The following is a 17950-nucleotide window of genomic DNA, read 5'->3' on the forward strand; positions in this document are numbered from 1 at the left end:
TTAATAATGAACTCACTAACAATTTTTAAATTTAATAATAATGTAACAAGGATATTTATGAAATTTTATTAATTAATCTCCCTCCTATCTCTCAAAACAAACAAAAATTATTATCAACCCACTGATTATCAAACAAATACAAATTTTCTAATCTCCACACTAACAGTTTCGTTACTAATAATTTCCGCACTAATAATCCTACCGAACATACCCCAAAAAACAAACTGGCCCTAAAAGTAAACCAAACCGATGGAAGTTTCCTTCTATAAATGGATGATACACTAATCAGGTTACATACTCCCGCCTTCTATCCGGACTCTTCCACTCAAGCCCCAAAGAAACAATGGAGAGAGACAAAGTCATTCACGCAGCCCTTGTACCGTTCGTCGGATTCGGCCACTTAATTCCATTTTACGAGCTCTCCATCGCCTTAGCCAAAGCCGGTATTCACGTCTCCTTCATCTCTACCCGAAACTACATTCAGAGACTCCCTCAACTCCCTCCCCATTTGTCATCCCTCATCACCTTCGTCCCCCTTTCGTGGTCGACGGTGGGCTCGAACCTTCTCCCAGAAAGAAGGTTCGAGCCCACCGTCGACATCCCCGACGGCAATGGCGAGCACTTAATGGCCGCTTTCGATCTCCTCAAACACCCCTTCAAGCAATTCGTTATTGAACAATCACCCGATTGGATCATCTCCGACTGCATTTCTTACTGGACTGTCGATGTAGCCAAGGAGTGCCATATCCCTCTCGTCATCTTCTCTGCCTTCTCCGCCGCCACCCATGTGTTCTTCGGCCCACCCGAATATTTATCCGGTAATGGCCAGAGAAGACTGAGGTCGTCGCCGGAGGACTTGACGTCGCCGCCGTGGTGGGTCAGTTTCCGATCATTGGTACATCATCGTCGTTATGAAGCAATCGGAGCCATTGGGATCTACACAGCAAATGCCTCGGGAATTTCGTTTGCCGAGCGCATCGCTAGAACACTTGATGGGTGTCGAGCTGTGGCGATTCGTGGTTGCAGAGAGTTGGAAGGTGAGTATTTTGATTTGTTCGGGAAGTTCATGGGTAATAAGAGGGTGATTCCGACAGGCGTACTTTTGCCGGAAAAACCCAACAAAACACCCATCGCCGCCGCGCATAACGGGGAGTGGAGTAAGATCTTCGAATGGCTCGACGAACAGAAACCCAAATCGGTGGTGTTTGTTGGGTTCGGAAGCGAGTGTAAACTCTCCAGAGACCAAGTTTACGAGATAGCCTCTGGGTTAGAGTCGTCGGAACTGCCATTTTTGTGGGCTCTGAGAAAACCCAGTTGGGCTTCCAACGATCTCGACACTATGTCGCCGGATTTCGGTCGCCGGACCTCCGGCAGAGGCAAAGTCTGCATCGGATGGGCACCGCAGATCGAGATTCTGGCTCACCCATCAATCGGAGGATCGTTGTTTCACGGCGGTTGGGGTTCAGCGATCGAAACATTACAATTCGGGCATTGTATGGTTGTTTTGCCACTGATCTTCGATCAGCCATTGAACGCGAGGTTGTTGGTGGAGAAAGGTTTGGCGATTGAAGTGGAGAGAGGTGAAGATGGGTCGTTTTGCGGGAATAACATAGCTCTCTGTCTGAGAAAAGCTATGGCTTGGAAGGAAGGAGACGAAATGAGGACTCGGGTAGAGAAAGCTGCTGCGATTTTCAAGGATCAAAAGTTGCATCATCAGTACGTTGATGAGTTTGTTGAGTTTCTGAAAAATGGGAAGTGAGATTTGTGTTTTTAAAGGTGAATAAATGAAGGAACTGTTAGTTTGTGTGGAATGAATGTTAAGGATAATGAGAAAAACAATTCTAATAAAACAGTTTTTTCTTCCATTTTTAGATGAGAAATCTTGGTCTCCAAATTTTTTCAGTTGTTCCGTACAAATTAAAATGGTTCATTAGATGATAAACATAAAACAGAAAAATTAGCATTTAGAACATGTTAATAACAAAATATTGTATAAACAGAAAAACTAGGAGGCTTTTCTTAACATAAGCCTTTTTTACATTGTATTTCTAAAATTATGCCAACTTCTGATGAAATTCCAAAATTAAGCTAAAGCGCCATTACTATTCGCGCTTTTACTGTTAGGAGCGCAAAAGTAGATGAACAGGAAAATCGCTATTACAAATAGCGACTTTAATTAAGAAGTCGCTGTTACGAATAGCGCTTCTAGCGTTAATTTTTTTTCCAATAAAAACGCTGTTCTTAACAACGCTTTTTACACAAAATTTTGTTGCCAAAAAAAAGCTATTTCTAATAGCGATTTTAACAAAAAAAAATTCCAGAAAAAACGCTATTTCTAATAGCGATTTCAGTTCAAATTTTGTTGCCAAAAAAACGCTATTGCTAATAGCGATTTTAACAAAAAAAATTTCCCAGAAAAAAACATAAAACATATTTTAAAAAATATATTTACACTGTATATTTTAGTACTTGGCTTTACTAAAGCAATTATCATGTTAAAATATGTTTTTTTTTTCTTTTGTTTTTGTTTTTGTTTTTGTTTAGAATGTGTAATTCATAAATTTTACATAATATGAAAAAAAACCTCTTTTCATATATTAATTTTACATACTATTTTTCATATATATAATTTCAAAATCATATTCATGTAGATATTATTAAACCAATCATGTTCATTTATTTGGCTTTACTGAAGCCGTTGTCATGTTACATTTTTCATTTTTTCTTTTGTCTTTGTTTTGATTTAGAAAATGTAATTAAAAATTTTTTTTCGTCTTCACTAAAGTTGTTTTCATGTAAATATTTTTTTTGCTTATTGTTTTGTGTAATTAATTATTTTTTTTTTCGCTTTACTAAAGTCGTTTTCATGTATTTTTTTTTTCTTTTGTCTTTGTTTTGGGTTAGAATGTGTTATTTAGAAAATTATTTTGGCTTTACGAAATCCGTTTTTATTTAAACATACATATATATTTATTCTTTTGTTTTGGGTTAGAAGGTGAGAATGTAATTCAGAAAATCAGTTTAGTAAACCAGTTTAGTAAAACCGTTTTGTACCCGTTTTCATTTATAAAATTTATTTTTTTGTATCGTCTTTGTTATGGGTTAGAATGTGATATGCATGCTGTACAGTTCGAAGCACACCCACACACTGTGCAACTCGACGAGCAACGACGAAGGGTGAGACGCGAAGACCACCGCGGAGTAGGCCAAGAAGACAAAGGCCACAGCGAGAGCTCCTAAAATAAATTTTCTCAACATTTTTGTAATAATACTTAATACATAATATACGAAGTCAGTACTTTACAAAATACTCATACGGGCATGAAAACAACATAACTGAAGTTGCAAATGTAATAGTTTTCAGTTACGTAGGTAGTACAGACATAATTCTCTCACAAAAATACATTATGGACACCATGAACTGAACACACATTACATACATCCTGGACACTCTTAACTGAACACACAATACATAAACATAACAGTTAGATAGACAAACACCTAATTCATGACCTAATATTGCATATAAATAGCCGTAACATTTGACAGACACAATACATAAACATAAACTTAAACATAAACATAACATAACATAACAGTTATACTTACTCTAACACAGACATTACATATTAATGCAAGTTGTTATATTGCCGAAGTGTAGACATTAACACCTAATTCGCGCTTAAATCGGCAGGTGGCTCAGAGTCTGAACAATCCGAAAGCTCAGCGTCAGAGACAAGTTCAGGATCCTCCATGATAGCCTTGATAGCCGCAACATTTGGTTCTGTTTTGTTCTTCTGGGCATCCTTCTTAAGTATGAGTAGCTGCATATCGCGGGCCAATCTACGACCCTGAGAAATCTCACGTTGTAGTGTTTGACATAGTCGATCAACATTATCAGGATCTTCCTTTTAGATCTCAACAGAACGTGCTTTTGGCACTTTCAGTCGTCTTTCCCGACATAATCTTTCGTTTTGCACTCGCTCTATAAATAGTGCGGGCCACTTAAGAAGTCTAGCCTTTGCATAACCATATCCTGTTTGATTTTCTGATGGATCCTCCACCAAACCACATGGATCTCGATAGTACTTGGGCATGACAAAATGTCGCTTCCCAAACCTATCATGATAAGCACAAGAGGCATCCAAGAAAGGAAATGGTGTTTCATCTTCAACATCGCCACTTCCCCTTCCCCCTCCTTGTCGTGAACTTTCACCCCTTTGCAAGTTCCTACCACCTCTGCGACCCCCACTCCCTCCTATGAACCATGCAGCCATGCTAATTTTTTAAAACAAATGAATGATAATTTCGTAGGGCGAAATGAGTTGTAAGGTTGTGTCTTCACCTTTACTCGTTTATATAGTTGATTATGAACGGATAAATGAGAATCCCACATATATGCATGCTGACTGTAAGGTAAATGCATGCTGACTGTAAGGTAAATCAGTAGATTCACTGTTGCCATGTGACTTTCTGAATTGAGAATCCCACATATATCAATACGAGATGAGTTGTCACTGTAACAAAAAAGTCGAGCAAAAAATGGAGAAAACCAAAGCATGTGCACCAAGTCACATGACTTCACAATCCATCTGCATATACGAACAAAATAAGGGCATGCTGACTGTAAGGTAATTCAGTGAATTCACTGTTGCCATGTGACTTTCTAAGTTGAGAATCCCACATATATCAATAACAAATGAGTTGTCACTGTAATAAAAAAAATCGAGCAACAAATCGAGGAAACCAAAGCCTGTGCACCAATTCACATGACTTGACCATCCATCTGCATATAAGGACAAAATAAAGCCATGCTGTTTGTAAGGTAAATCAGTGAATTCACTGTTGCCATGTGACTTTCTGAGTTGAGAATCCCACATATATCAATAACAGATGAGTCGTCATTGTAATACAAAAAATCGAGCAAAAAATCGAGAAAACCAAAGCATGTGCACCAAGTCACATGACTTGACAATCCATCTGCATATAAGGACAAAATAAAGGCATGCTGACTGTAAGGTAAATCGGTGAATTCACTGTTGCCATGTGACTTTCTAAGTTGAGAATCCCACATATATCAATAACAGATGAGTTGTCACTGTAATAAAAAAAATCGAGCAAAAAATCGAGAAAACCATAGCCTCTGCACCAAGTCACATGGCTTCACAATCCATCTGCATATACAGACAAAATAAAGGCATGCTGATAGTAAGGTAAATCAGTGAATTCACTGTTGCCATGTGACTTTCTGAGTTGAGAATCCCACATATGTAAATAAGAGATGCGTTGTCACTGTAATAAACAAATCAATAAAACCAAAGACTGTGCACCAGGTCACATGACTTCACAATCTATCTGCATATACTGACAAGTCTCTCCACGATTTGACTACTCAATGTGTGAAAAAATGAAGCTTATGAAGCTTACGACCCGCTATTTGTATTTCATTGAAAAGTATGACTATTTGAATTGTTCTTGTCATTTGGGAAGCTATTCACCGACCTACCTATTATGTTTTATGTGTTGTTGAAGGCGGTAGTTCGATTCACCGAGTTTAGTTTTTTGTCAACCCCTCATTCATTACCGGAGTCATAATTTTTACTGGACTTTCAAGAATTGGAAGGTGACTTTTTCTTCTTTCCTGATGGAGATTGAAATTCGTTGTAATTTCATCCCTATTTCAGCAGCCCCAGTTAAGGGAACCTTTTCTCCGAGTTGCCTGATCTATTTTATGTGTTTTAAGTATTCACATAATTGAACATACATTAATCCATTCATTAATCCAGAACATTCATTAACAAATTGCAATTCAATAAAGAAAGTCATAAAGTCATAAATGTGTACTTATAAATGTAGTTATTTCATAAACTTCAGGTTCATAACAAAAATACTTGAAATACATCCGTACGTTACACCAACAACAACATTGTCTTACACTCCAGGAACGAACATATGAAAGATAACGGTGTTTGATTTCTTATTCCTCATCTGACATGTAGTAGTCAGAGAGATATTTTTCATTGTTGAAGACATTATTTCGCTCAACCATTGTCAAATCTCTGTTGCTTGCTTCTGCCATTTCAGTGGCTAGCTGAAGCATGAAATGTCGACATCTCCGCATCAACATCCTGTTGTTCTCCTTCTTAATTCTGCTAACTGCTTTTTCATAGTCACTCACATTTCGTCTAGCCATGGTCAATGAACGACGATGAGGTACCGGTGCCCCAAAGTTACGTAGATCATTATACAATCCTTCTTGCTCCGTTACCCTGAACGCCCATTCTGCTCGGATACCAGCATAATAATCCTTCGGACTCGAGTACTTTTCGCTCTTGTAGTCATACATAAATGGAGGTAGCAGCCACACTTTCGGATTTCTTTGCCAGCGTGAACTTCCTGCACCTCTTGAAGACATTGTTAATAAAATTAAAAAAAATAATAATAATAGTAATTGTATATATATTACTATTGTTATGACTTCAACAAACATCATACTGGGGTATTTATAGACATCATAGTGGTGCTAGGGCACTATGGAATAAGTGATACACGTGATATTATTTGATGTTATTCATTTCATGTAATTTTGATTACCCGTGACTTTGTGTACCTGTGATGTAGTCACGGACGTGGTTGTAAGATAAAATAATAATTGTAGGCCATAGAATCACAATGCAATCCCTTCATATTCGAGCAGTGCGTTGTCAAATAAAACAAAATGCAGTGAGTTGTCATATCGGCACATGAAACTATTTTGTCATGCTTACTTTTGTAATACAATAAGTACTCACTTGGAATTGACGATTTCAGTACGTATAAGTGTTTTCGAGAAATTATAAATGAAATCGAAAAATGAAATTTTCTTTGTATTAAAGTAATATTGTTCATAAACTATCATTGTTTTTCTCACCAACATAATAAAATGGTCACCTGCTAGGTAAACACGATTGGAACTTTGGTGCCTATATTTTATCTTATTTTTAGTTAATGAATTTCACAGTCATCCGATTTTTATTGTCATTACACAACCGTCCATCATATTTTTTTACCAACATAATAGCATTTTCTGCTTCTTTTCACAATCGTAATAATGTGACTTAGATGAATTCTGAAACGTGCGGAAAAAACAAAGCATGTAAGTTACACTGCAGAAGTCACATGCATCACGTAATGTCAAGAAAAAAGTCACAACATATACAAGCATGGCAAAGTCAGAAAGTCACATGCATTACTGCATCACTGCATAAAGTGACATGCAGCATTGCATCACTGCACAAAGTCACATGCAGTGATGCAGTGATGCACAAAGTCACACGCATCACTGTATCACTGCACAAAGTTAGATGCATCCCTGCATCGCTGCACAAAGTCACATACCTCCTACCTACTGTACCCATTGGAATTATGCACAAAGTCACAGGCATCACTGCATCTGCGGCACAATAGCTGATGCTACAGGCCGTTGATTCGTTCATGACTGCACAAAGTCGAGTCCTGACAGCCGAATGCACTGGATAAGGTCAGTGGCATGCATGTGATCGAACAGGAAATTGCATACATACAGCTACCATGTGTATATATGGTATAAATATCGTAGCATACCACAACAAAAGTTTTACAGCTATTTCTAGCGATATCATCATGACATATACGGTGGTTGATCTATATTCAGCAATGGGTCGCTATTGGGTTGCAGATGGAGATGAATTTCAATACCCATTAAATCCAAATTTGCGTTACTCATGTGCCACCGTCAATACCATGAGAGCTGAGTGGGAATTTCGCAAAACTCGAGCAAACGTTCTCGTTGAGCTATGCCGTGAAGTTAATCTTAAATTTTCTCGCCGGTTAGCCATGCGTATGCCAACTGACACTCCACAGTTGTTGCAAAGGGCATTGCATCGTATCCGCGACGAGGTTAATCGCATGACCCAACGTTTGCAAAGGTCCGGACTAATGAAGACCGCAAATGAGCGTGCCGAAGATGGGTTAATGGATGATGCACACCAGTACTACGTCTGGAGCATGGATGTTATGTATGAATCTGATATTGAGATGTCAGATGATGATGATAATGAATGAAATTGTTTGGATGAACGCCCAGGGCATTTCTGTAATGCATGCAATTTGTAATGCTTATCCATGACTTATCAATGAAGCGAGATATTTCAATTATTTTTAGCTTCTTTACACGTTTTGTTCAAACCAAACGCGTTTGTAATTTATGTTCTCCTAAATTACAGATAATGAGAGAGGGGTAGAGATGTAAAACAAATTTGTGTGATTCATCAATATAAATAAGAATAAAAAATTGTGAAATTATAATTGCGAATAAATAAGTATGACACTTACATCAGCTGTACAAGTTTGACACATACAAACAACAAAAAGAAAAAAAAAAACCTATATAGTCCATATCGCAACCGCTAATGCCCTAACCTGCCCCCAGTCCCACAACCCCGACCATGGATCTCCCTCCTCGGTCTCCTACGGTAGACTCTCTGAATATCTGGCACTCTTTCCCCTGCATGCGGCCCTCCACTGACTGCCTGTGGAGCCTGTGAGTGTGAGTGTGACCCCCCCTCTCCTGCATCTGATGCCCCTGATCTTGCCTGTGCCTGTAGATCAGATACTGCTGTGAGCTGTGAAACTCCCACTCCCTCGTCTGGTGCAACTGTGTCACGATCTGCAGCTGGACCCCGACCTCTGCCTCTGCCCGCACCCCGACCTCGGCCGCGACGTCCCCCATGACCATAACCTCTCCCTCGCGCTCTTGGGGGGGGCTCAATATGGGCCTCATCATCAATGTGGGAGATGTCAGTGAGAACTGCATCATGTGTACTCCTGGGCGCGGTCGAAGTAGTCCCCATAAAAGCAGGTGGTAACTGGGTGGGTGGGGTAGCAACATCATGCATGAACCGGGGCGCGGTCGAAGTACTCCCCAGAAAAGTAGGCCGTAACTGGGTGGGTGGGGTAATAACATCATGCATGAAGCGGGGCGGTGACCAATCAGGGTCAGGGTCAGCATGCTGGGTAAGATGTACGTGTGGGGAATATGGAGAAATGTATGGGGTATCATGTGGTGGGGTGACTGAAGTCGAAGGACCTGCTGTGGCTGGCGCTGAACTGGGAGGCACTGACGTGGACGGGACTGATGTGTCTGGAGCAGCTGCTGCACTGTGTACACCGTAGTCCCCAAAATGCAGACGATCTACCCGATGGGCATGCTGGATCCCCTCGTACAATAACTCTCTGATCTCTACAAGGGCCTGCAGACCAAGCTGTCCATCACGTCTGAAAATGGCGTCCTCAGCCAAGTGATATGACCTCCCAACTCGAACCACCTGGAAAAAAAATCAGATATATTAGGCTATAGTTGATTGAAAATAATCAATTATGATATTAACAATTATCGGAGATATAGTACGATACTCACCAATGCCTCGAGAGAAGGCCCAACTCCCTGATATCCGGCCTCGGATAGGTGGCTCGGATTACCGACAAGTAGGTGTGTATGTCGCCGATACCACAACATGTAAGGGTCGGGAGAGGGGAAGACCCCATCGCTCCAGTCAACCTGTACAATAGTGTCGCGACGGGCATCCCACAACTGTATGTATCGCATATGATGCTGACTCCAGTCAGTGCTGGCTCGGCCACGTCTATCCGTCGCATGCAATCGCCACTCGGTGTCACACCGATCCGGCACGGCCTGGACCCGACCAAACTAGGGATGGCAATTTGAAACCGGCCCGACGGAGACCCGATCCCCCGACCCCGATTTATACGGTTTTTCCCCGAAAAATTCCCCCGACGGGACGGGGACGGTGTTCAAAAATTATTCCCCGATTAATTTCGGGCCGGGGACGGTGATAAGTGCCAAATCCCCGACCCCGGCCCGGCCCCGACTCGGCTGTCCCCGACATGCTATATATATATAATATAGTATGCTTTATATAATATAATATAATATATAATATAGTATGCTTTATATAATATAATATAATATAACTTTACTTTTCTCCCTCTCTCTCTTATTCTCACCAACTCATCACAGTCTCTCTCTCTCGTCTCTCACTCACTCACTGACTCATCTCTCTCTTCTCACTGCGTTTCTCATCTCTGTATCCCTCATTGAGATCTCACTCAGATTTTTCTCACTTCTTATCATCATCAGCAATATTATCCACATCGACCACCACCACTGATCTAAACAGATCGTGAACCGTGGTCCGTCCGTGAAGCCATCCGTGGTCCGTTCGATCGATGTCTTGATCAATGGAAAGATCGTGAAGACCTCTCTCTCTCTCTATTCAGATCCTATCATATTCATATTTGACTCTTTGTTCTCTAGATTTACATCCACCATTGAACAGATCTGTTATTGTTGGTGCAAATCCTATCACTTTCTCTCTCGAATCGTATTTTTTTAATTTTTTTATTATGCAAATTTAGATCTGTTATTGTTGTTGTTGTTGTTGATGATGAAACGGATTGCCACATAGTAATTTTATTTTTCTGTTCTTGTGTTTCGACTTTTTTTTTTTTTTTTCTTCAGATCTGCGTTTCAGCCCTCTCCTCTTCAATTTCTGATTTTTTTTACATATGATGATTGTTGTTGAAAACAGATTATTTTTTATTTTTCTTGTTCTTGTGTTGTGTGTTGAACAAAAAAAAAAAATTGGCCGGGGATATTTCGGAGTCGGGGAAACCCGATCCCCGTTAGGGGGCGGGAGCAGGGGGAATGATGGGTTCCCCGTCGGGGATCGGGGGCGGGGACGGGGAGTTTTTCACCTTCGGGGATCGGGGACGGGGAGTGCGATCCCCGGCCCCGGCCCGGCCCGTTGCCATTCCTAGACCAAACTGTCGGAGGACACGATCAGGGAGATGCCACTCAACCACGTCAAAACAAATGAGTGGTACTCTCGCCATCCATATATCCTCACCTAGGCAGCAGTAGTCTGGGAGCGTGTGGAGGACATCAGCATAAGGCTGCCAGATAAACTACAATAACGACAAGTCTATTAAAAATCGCTCATAAACATATACAGTCCATATGACAATTAAAATTTAGGTATTTAAATTTGATACCTCGCCGTCTATCATCCGGTCAAGCTGGTCTCTATACACGACCACTACGTGGGTTGATACGACCTCGTGGCTCATGTCAACCCTCCACCGGCTACCTCGAGGTCCGGCCGGCATCTGCATGTCTCCCTGCCCGATGGGAACCTCACCAGGAGCAACTAGTTGCCGCCTAGACGGGGCAATGCGAATCAATCTCTCCCACGCCCAAATCTACAATAGTTTGAACGCAATTACAATACTGATATATGCCATACAATATGAATTGACATGTAATAAAATTCTTACTAACCTGTAGCAAGACAAGGGGTCCTCCGATCTGAGTCACACCCACCTGAGTGGCTCGACATAACATCCTATACAAGCATGCCAAAGCCACGGCGCCCCAGCTGTACTGGCCGATGACGTCAATGTCTCTCAACAGTGGCAAATACATCAGCTTGAGCAGGTTCTGTGACTTATCAGGGAGAAGTACCCCCCCAATAAGCCACAGAATATATGCTCGTGCATGCTGCTGTACTAACTCATCTGCAGCATCATCTGGAAAATCGCCCTGAAAATGCTCCGACAGCCACCTCACCCTCACTCTACCTGCCTGTAAGTCTGCAGGTGTAGGTGCTACTCCCAATAGCTCAGCACATAGCGCTATCCACTGCTCCGTCGTCAATGATGGGTCAAGTCCAGTAACTGCTCGCCCATCAATCCGTAGACCGTATAGGACAGATACGTCCTGCAATGTGACGGTGGCCTCACCGGTCGGGAAATGAAATGTATGAGTCTCTGTGCGCCATCTCTCGACGAGAGCAGTAATGAGTGGGTGGTCCAGTCTGATATGGCCTATACGATATACACCATAGAATCCCGCGCGTAGTAGACACTGCAAGACTCTATGGTCCAATGGACGATCCCACAGGCCGGAATCTCCCCGTCGGCATGCCACCACGGTGCGTGACTGGTCCTGCATAACAGAATGAGTATTTAAAATTATAGCATTATCAAGGAAATGAAAAACAAAATGCAGTGTATTTTCATTGTACGCGTAAAGTCCAACAAACGTTATTGCATACCGGGTCCTCCCATATACTGTCAGCCCGATGTGGATGACTCAAAAGGGGGACCTCATCAGGTAGATGTGCCATGAAGCCTGTATAGTTGAAAAACAAATACATTTTGAAAAACTGTATTGGTGAGCATGTAATTTAACTATATCAATTAAGCTCAAATTATTATGTACATGACGACTTGGAAAATAAATGTGGTCGATTATTTTAAAAGTATAAATTTGTGTGCCATTAACATGGAAGCAATTAACTAAAATCAGAATTTTGCATATTATGTGCCATTAAATATGATAAGCAATTCAACATAACCTATCGTTATCTATGCTTCGGACTAATATAAAAATCTTTTCCAAAGTCATTTTACGATCTCAGTTACATAAGCTTAATAATGACCAATAACATGTGGATAGTTTTTGTATGTCAATATTTACAAACAAAATGGAATGATCATTTTTTTTTCAAAACTTCATTATTGATTTTGGCATATTTGACATAACCTCATTATTGATTTTGGCATATTTGACATAACCTCATTATTGATTTTGACATATTTGACAAAATTCGTTACATTTATGGCATATTCGACAACTTCATTATTGATTTTGTAATTTTTGTTTTGCAATAAAGTAAAAAATTTGTAAATTACGTACATGTAATTCATAAATTCTAAATGTACAAAATGCTTGAATCAGTCGAAATATTAAAATCTTAAAATGAAAGAAGAACTATGTGATTTTAAATAAAATTTTGTAATAAACATTTTCAATGAAGTAGAGAATAAAAACTATGATAGTTGTAAATTTTGTCAAGCAAATAAAACAATTACAATATATAAAGAATTAAACAACAGAAATGATCTATTACAAATAAAAAATGTTCTATTAAATGTATGACCCCGTTTACAAATAATGAATTACAAAAGAAAAGAAAATGATCTATTACAAATAAAGAATTACAAAAAGATCTATTACAATATGTAAGTATTACATAGTCTTCATCGACCAAGTCGCGCCGGACATGTTCGCCTGTCATGACCTGTCTGCTAGCACTCACTGCAACGAGCGATCAAACGCCTATCTGATATGTCCATCTCATTCGGAATACGAGACATAGATGCACGACCCCGTTTCACTTGTCGCAGACGCAGTACATTAGGCATTAAAGTCCACTGCGGATCAGCCCAATAATCTTGATGCGGTATTGGATTGAATTTAGTTTCCCAAACCCTCATGTATACAGGAAGCCTATATACTAGATCAACGTACTCGAATGGATTGTCACCGCATTCAGACATTACAGCGAGCATATGAGAACATGGATAGTGTCGTATCTCATATTTCCCACAACTGCACGTGGGTTGATTCATCCGCACAATTTGTGTATTGCGACCTCGTCCATGGCGAAAAGATGTTTGCACCTCAAACACGCGGCGTGGCCTATAAAAAAATTGTAATAGAAACTAATGAAGTTCATGTTATTAGGTGTAGTTAAATTGACAACATAATAACAATAATTTTATTTATATTACAAACTAACCTGTCATATGATATCAACTTGAAAGTATTTGCCCTTGCGATGCCATCCTCAATAGTTTTTTGCATCTGTCTAGGGTATTGGAACTCATTTCGTACATCTAGTTCATCTTGGGCTCCCATCTCGTCAAAATATTTTACAAGCCGCCGAAATGTAAATTCAACCATAGCTGAGATAGGTAAGTTCCTTGCACCTTTCAAGACGCTATTGAAGCACTCTGCATCATTGCTAGTCAATACCCCCCAGCGATGTCCACTGTCATACGAAAGGGCCCACTCCTCAGGATTCATCTTGTAAACCCAAGTGATGGCTTCTTGGTCAATAGCCTGTATTTGTTGTAAGTAACCATTACACTTTCGTCGTTGATGAGCACTTCCTGCTTTCCATAGAAGTTGTTTCAGCTCCTTATTTCTGAACGTAGTGTTAAAGTTACTACAAACATGTCGAAGGCAGTGCCGATGATATCCAACAAATTGGAGCGAGGGATTCAACCAATGCCGCCTCACAGCAGCTAAAATACTCTCAGTTCGATCGGATATCAAAGTCACTCCCTGTCGGTCCATGACAATATGTTCCTTGATATTTGAAATGAAGAACGACCAAGACTCCAAACTCTCCTTGTCGACAACAGCAAATGCAAGCGGTAGTACTTTGCCATTGGCGGTGACAATCGTTGCTACAAGCAACACATCAGTGTATTTCCCGTATAAGAATGTACCATCTATGGTTATAGCAGGCCTACAATGTCTGAATCCATCGATGACGGGTTTGAAAGACCAAAAAACAAAGTGGAAGACGGGCATAATGGTTGTATTTCCGGTATATCTATGCTTCCATTGCACGATGGTGCTAGGATTAGATGTTTGTAATGCATACATGAATTTAGGCAACATCATATATGATTCATCCCAATCTCCGAATACCATTCTAATTGCCTTTGCCCTTGCATGCCACGCCTTCTTGTAATGTATAGTATAGTTCATGGACTTTTTTATGTCTTCGATGACATTCTTAATGGGCATATCAGGTTCGTTCTGCATACAACAATACCTATGAGTCAAATTATTTTGGTGTGAACACTTTAAAGACACAATTTTGGTGTGAACACTTTAAATAAACAATGTGTATATAAATGTAAACATTTATTTTGTATACTCACCGCAACTTGTCCCAAAAGATGAGAAGCAATGTAACTGGAGCTAATATTTGTGTGGTCCCTGTTCGTTCGTGGGTATAAACAATGGTGAGGACCCCTATACTGCTTTATTTCAAAAAGCCCATGTCTCTTACTAAGAGATGCACGCAACCACCATCTACAGTCGTGCTTGCAAGCACACACCCAAACGTCTCGCTTGGAGGTTACGACTTTATACTCTCGATTATTTGTTGCATGGTACAATTTCACAGCATGTACGAGTTGCTTCTTATCAACGAAAACCATCCCTTTGTCCAACTCTGGATTTTCAGCATTCCAGATTCGGTTACGGGGAACGACATCGTGGTTACTAATGTCAAAATCACCACCCATGTGAATGTTTTCAAAGAAAGGGATTTCAGGTCTAGGTGGAATGGGGGCATTCTGAATATCAACGGGAGCGTCGACATCATCTTCTTCATCATCATCATCATCATCTGATCCGCCCAATGAATTTTCTTCATCACACATTTCATTCTCATCATTGTCTAGGGCGACATTAGGACCGTACATGTCACTGTCAGCAAACTGCACAAAATTAACCATTTCAGCCATATTACCAGCAACTTCAACTGGAGTCGTATGATGGCTATAGGTGGGCACAACTTGGGTGTTATTGTGAAATTCAGTCTCGTATCCACCATGTGAACTTGATTCTCCACCATGGCCATGAAATGTCTGTTGTGTGTAGCCAGCTGCATAACATTCATTTGATTCATACATAGGAGACTGAAATGCTGTCGTGTCAACCCCATGTGTCAGCAATGTAGTGAACGGATGTGAATCCATCTGTGTTATATTCGGAAGATTCTGTACAACCTCTTTCTGAATGTACACTTCCAAACAATTTGGTGGTTCGAAATTTCCACCGATACTTAAAACGGTGTTCAACGCCTCATCGTCATTTATCGGTAATATTTTGTATTTGCTGGTTGCTTGCCACTAGCGATAAGGATATCTACATTTGAAGATCAATCGGACTGTTTCCCCGTAACTTGCGACCTTGGACATAAACATCTCCTCCAAATTGCCAAGTGTGGTGCCAAGTTGCACCATATATATCCCTTTCGGCTCAGCATCATATGACACACCTTCATCGGGATCCCGAATTATGTTTCCCCCCCAGTAAAAGATAATTGGAACAGTTGCCATATACTTGCATCAATGAAACAATAAATATTAAAATATCAACAATATACATATATCGAATTGTACTTGTAAAATAAACATTAAAATTTGCAGAAGCCACAAATAAAAGCAACCCTCTAATTTTTTATCAATTTATATTTTCCAGGGTTGAAGGAACTGTAGAGGTGAAACATTAATTCAATTTGTATTTTGTCAACTATATATTTGTGTCTCAACTTGATTATTACTGTTTATTTTCTCATTTTTTCACTTATTTTTATTCGTATAACAGAACAGCTGAGATTTCATCTATACGTGGAGTTATGGATTGTGTCTCATTTACTTCCTATGTGAAGACTCTTATCTTTTCAACGTGAATGTTCTTTGTTGTCATTGCTCTATTGTCTTAATCTAAAAAACACATAACAAGAAGTATACTTGTTGTCTTAATTCTTTCGAATTAGTGGCGAAAAATAAAATAGGTTGAGAGATATTTAGTAGAGGGTGACGCGATTGATTTGGACAATATAAAATACAGGGTGCAAACATTGAGAGAGATTTTTTTAACCTGGTGATGTAATTGTTCAGATTTATGGAAAATATAAGTTAATTTGATTTGCTCCAACTTGTGTCATTACGGACCTTAATGACAAAGTTATTTCCTATGTGAACTAGTAACCCTCGTCCATTTTGTAGAGGGCATAGAGGCTTTCTTATAAAATTAAAACAACAAACTGATTTTGGATCATTTTGGATCGTTCTGAAAAGTAAGAAAAAAATTAAATTTATTTACTCCTTTTTTTTCTTACACATACAAAAACAAAAAAATAATTACAGAGATAATTTATAATGGCAAAAAATTAGAGATAATTAAATTGAAGTTGGTGGTTAAATGTATGGACTACATTTTGGATAGTTATCCATGTGAATTTATCGGGCCATCCGTACCAATTATTTAGTATTACAAAACACATGCTTACCCATCAAAGTGCCAATTTTTTTTTTCCCTTCTTACGTACGAAATTGCTATGGACTATTAATTAAAATAATTTATTACTCTTTTCATGCATATATGTCTGCACACCTCTATGGACAGAATAATTATGATATTTGCTTCTGCCAACCCCTAATTTTGTAAATCTATTTAAGTGGCCTTCGGTAATCTTAGGATTACTGGCCGGTCATACCTATAGTAGCGGGTTTGGGTCGTGATAGAGTGGTATCAGAGCACGAGTTATACCGTACACATGAGTCCATATAAGCTACAAGATGTCCTAGAAAGAATTAGGGGCATTACATCAGCATGTGTTAGTGTATGTGAAATTATACGACATGTCTGAAACAATTAGACATGAAATGAAATTGAGCATTGTCAAAACTATAAACGAGCTATTTGCCTATGTTTATTAGTGCTCTATTTACCTATAGCAAATGGAGAGAACAAGAAGTGATGATGTGATTGAATCCTTTGATGCCAGAATGGAAAGAATGTTAGAAGCTTTAACCGAGTCCATGAGATAACAACAGAGACAACAACTACCTCTTTCGCCTTCTTCAGTGCAAGTGGAACCGATAATTAATGACATTATCGGGTTGACTCAGAAATTTAACAAGATGAAACCTCTGACTTTTCTAGGTGTTATTGAGCCACTGAAAGTTGAAACCTGGATACTAGAAACTGAAAAATTATTTGAAGTGTTTCCATGTTGGATCATTTTGGATCGTTCTGAAAAGTAAGAAAACTTGATTTTGGATCATTTTGGATCGTTCTGAAAAGTAAGAAAAAAATTAAATTTATTTACTCCTTTTTTTTCTTACACATACAAAAACAAAAAAATAATTACAGAGATAATTTATAATGGCCAAAAATTAGAGATAATTAAATTGAAGTTGGTGGTTAAATGTATGGACTACATTTTGGATAGTTATCCATGTGAATCTATCGGGC

General features: G+C 39.5%; 2 protein-coding genes and 1 pseudogene across 3 annotated transcripts; 1 reads left to right on the forward strand and 2 right to left on the reverse strand.

The window, feature by feature from the left end:
• Nucleotides 1-234: 234 nt before the first annotated feature.
• LOC114288175 (UDP-glycosyltransferase 91C1 pseudogene) lies at nt 235-1880 on the forward strand (annotated as a pseudogene). The gene has a single exon (XR_014329923.1). The product of XR_014329923.1 is annotated as a UDP-glycosyltransferase 91C1 pseudogene (transcript).
• A 6414-nt stretch (nt 1881-8294) lies between these two features.
• Nucleotides 8295-9721, reverse strand: LOC114268954 (uncharacterized). Its single transcript, XM_082867991.1, has 2 exons — nt 9437-9721; nt 8295-9344 (listed from the first exon to the last, which is right to left on the reverse strand). The coding sequence occupies exons 1-2, from the start codon at nt 9623-9625 to the stop codon at nt 8427-8429; spliced, it is 1107 nt and encodes a 368-aa protein (XP_082724117.1). The 5' UTR covers nt 9626-9721; the 3' UTR covers nt 8295-8426.
• Nucleotides 9722-10722: 1001 nt separating this feature from the next.
• LOC114285950 (serine/threonine-protein phosphatase 7 long form homolog) lies at nt 10723-12224 on the reverse strand. Its single transcript, XM_082871944.1, has 4 exons — nt 12204-12224; nt 11378-12043; nt 11092-11298; nt 10723-11004 (listed from the first exon to the last, which is right to left on the reverse strand). The coding sequence occupies exons 1-4, from the start codon at nt 12222-12224 to the stop codon at nt 10723-10725; spliced, it is 1176 nt and encodes a 391-aa protein (XP_082728070.1).
• Nucleotides 12225-17950: the final 5726 nt, after the last annotated feature.

Source organism: Camellia sinensis, chromosome 5 (genome assembly GCF_055761805.1).
Source record: "Camellia sinensis isolate YWXY chromosome 5, ASM5576180v1, whole genome shotgun sequence".
In the NCBI taxonomy this organism is placed as follows: domain Eukaryota; kingdom Viridiplantae; phylum Streptophyta; class Magnoliopsida; order Ericales; family Theaceae; genus Camellia; species Camellia sinensis.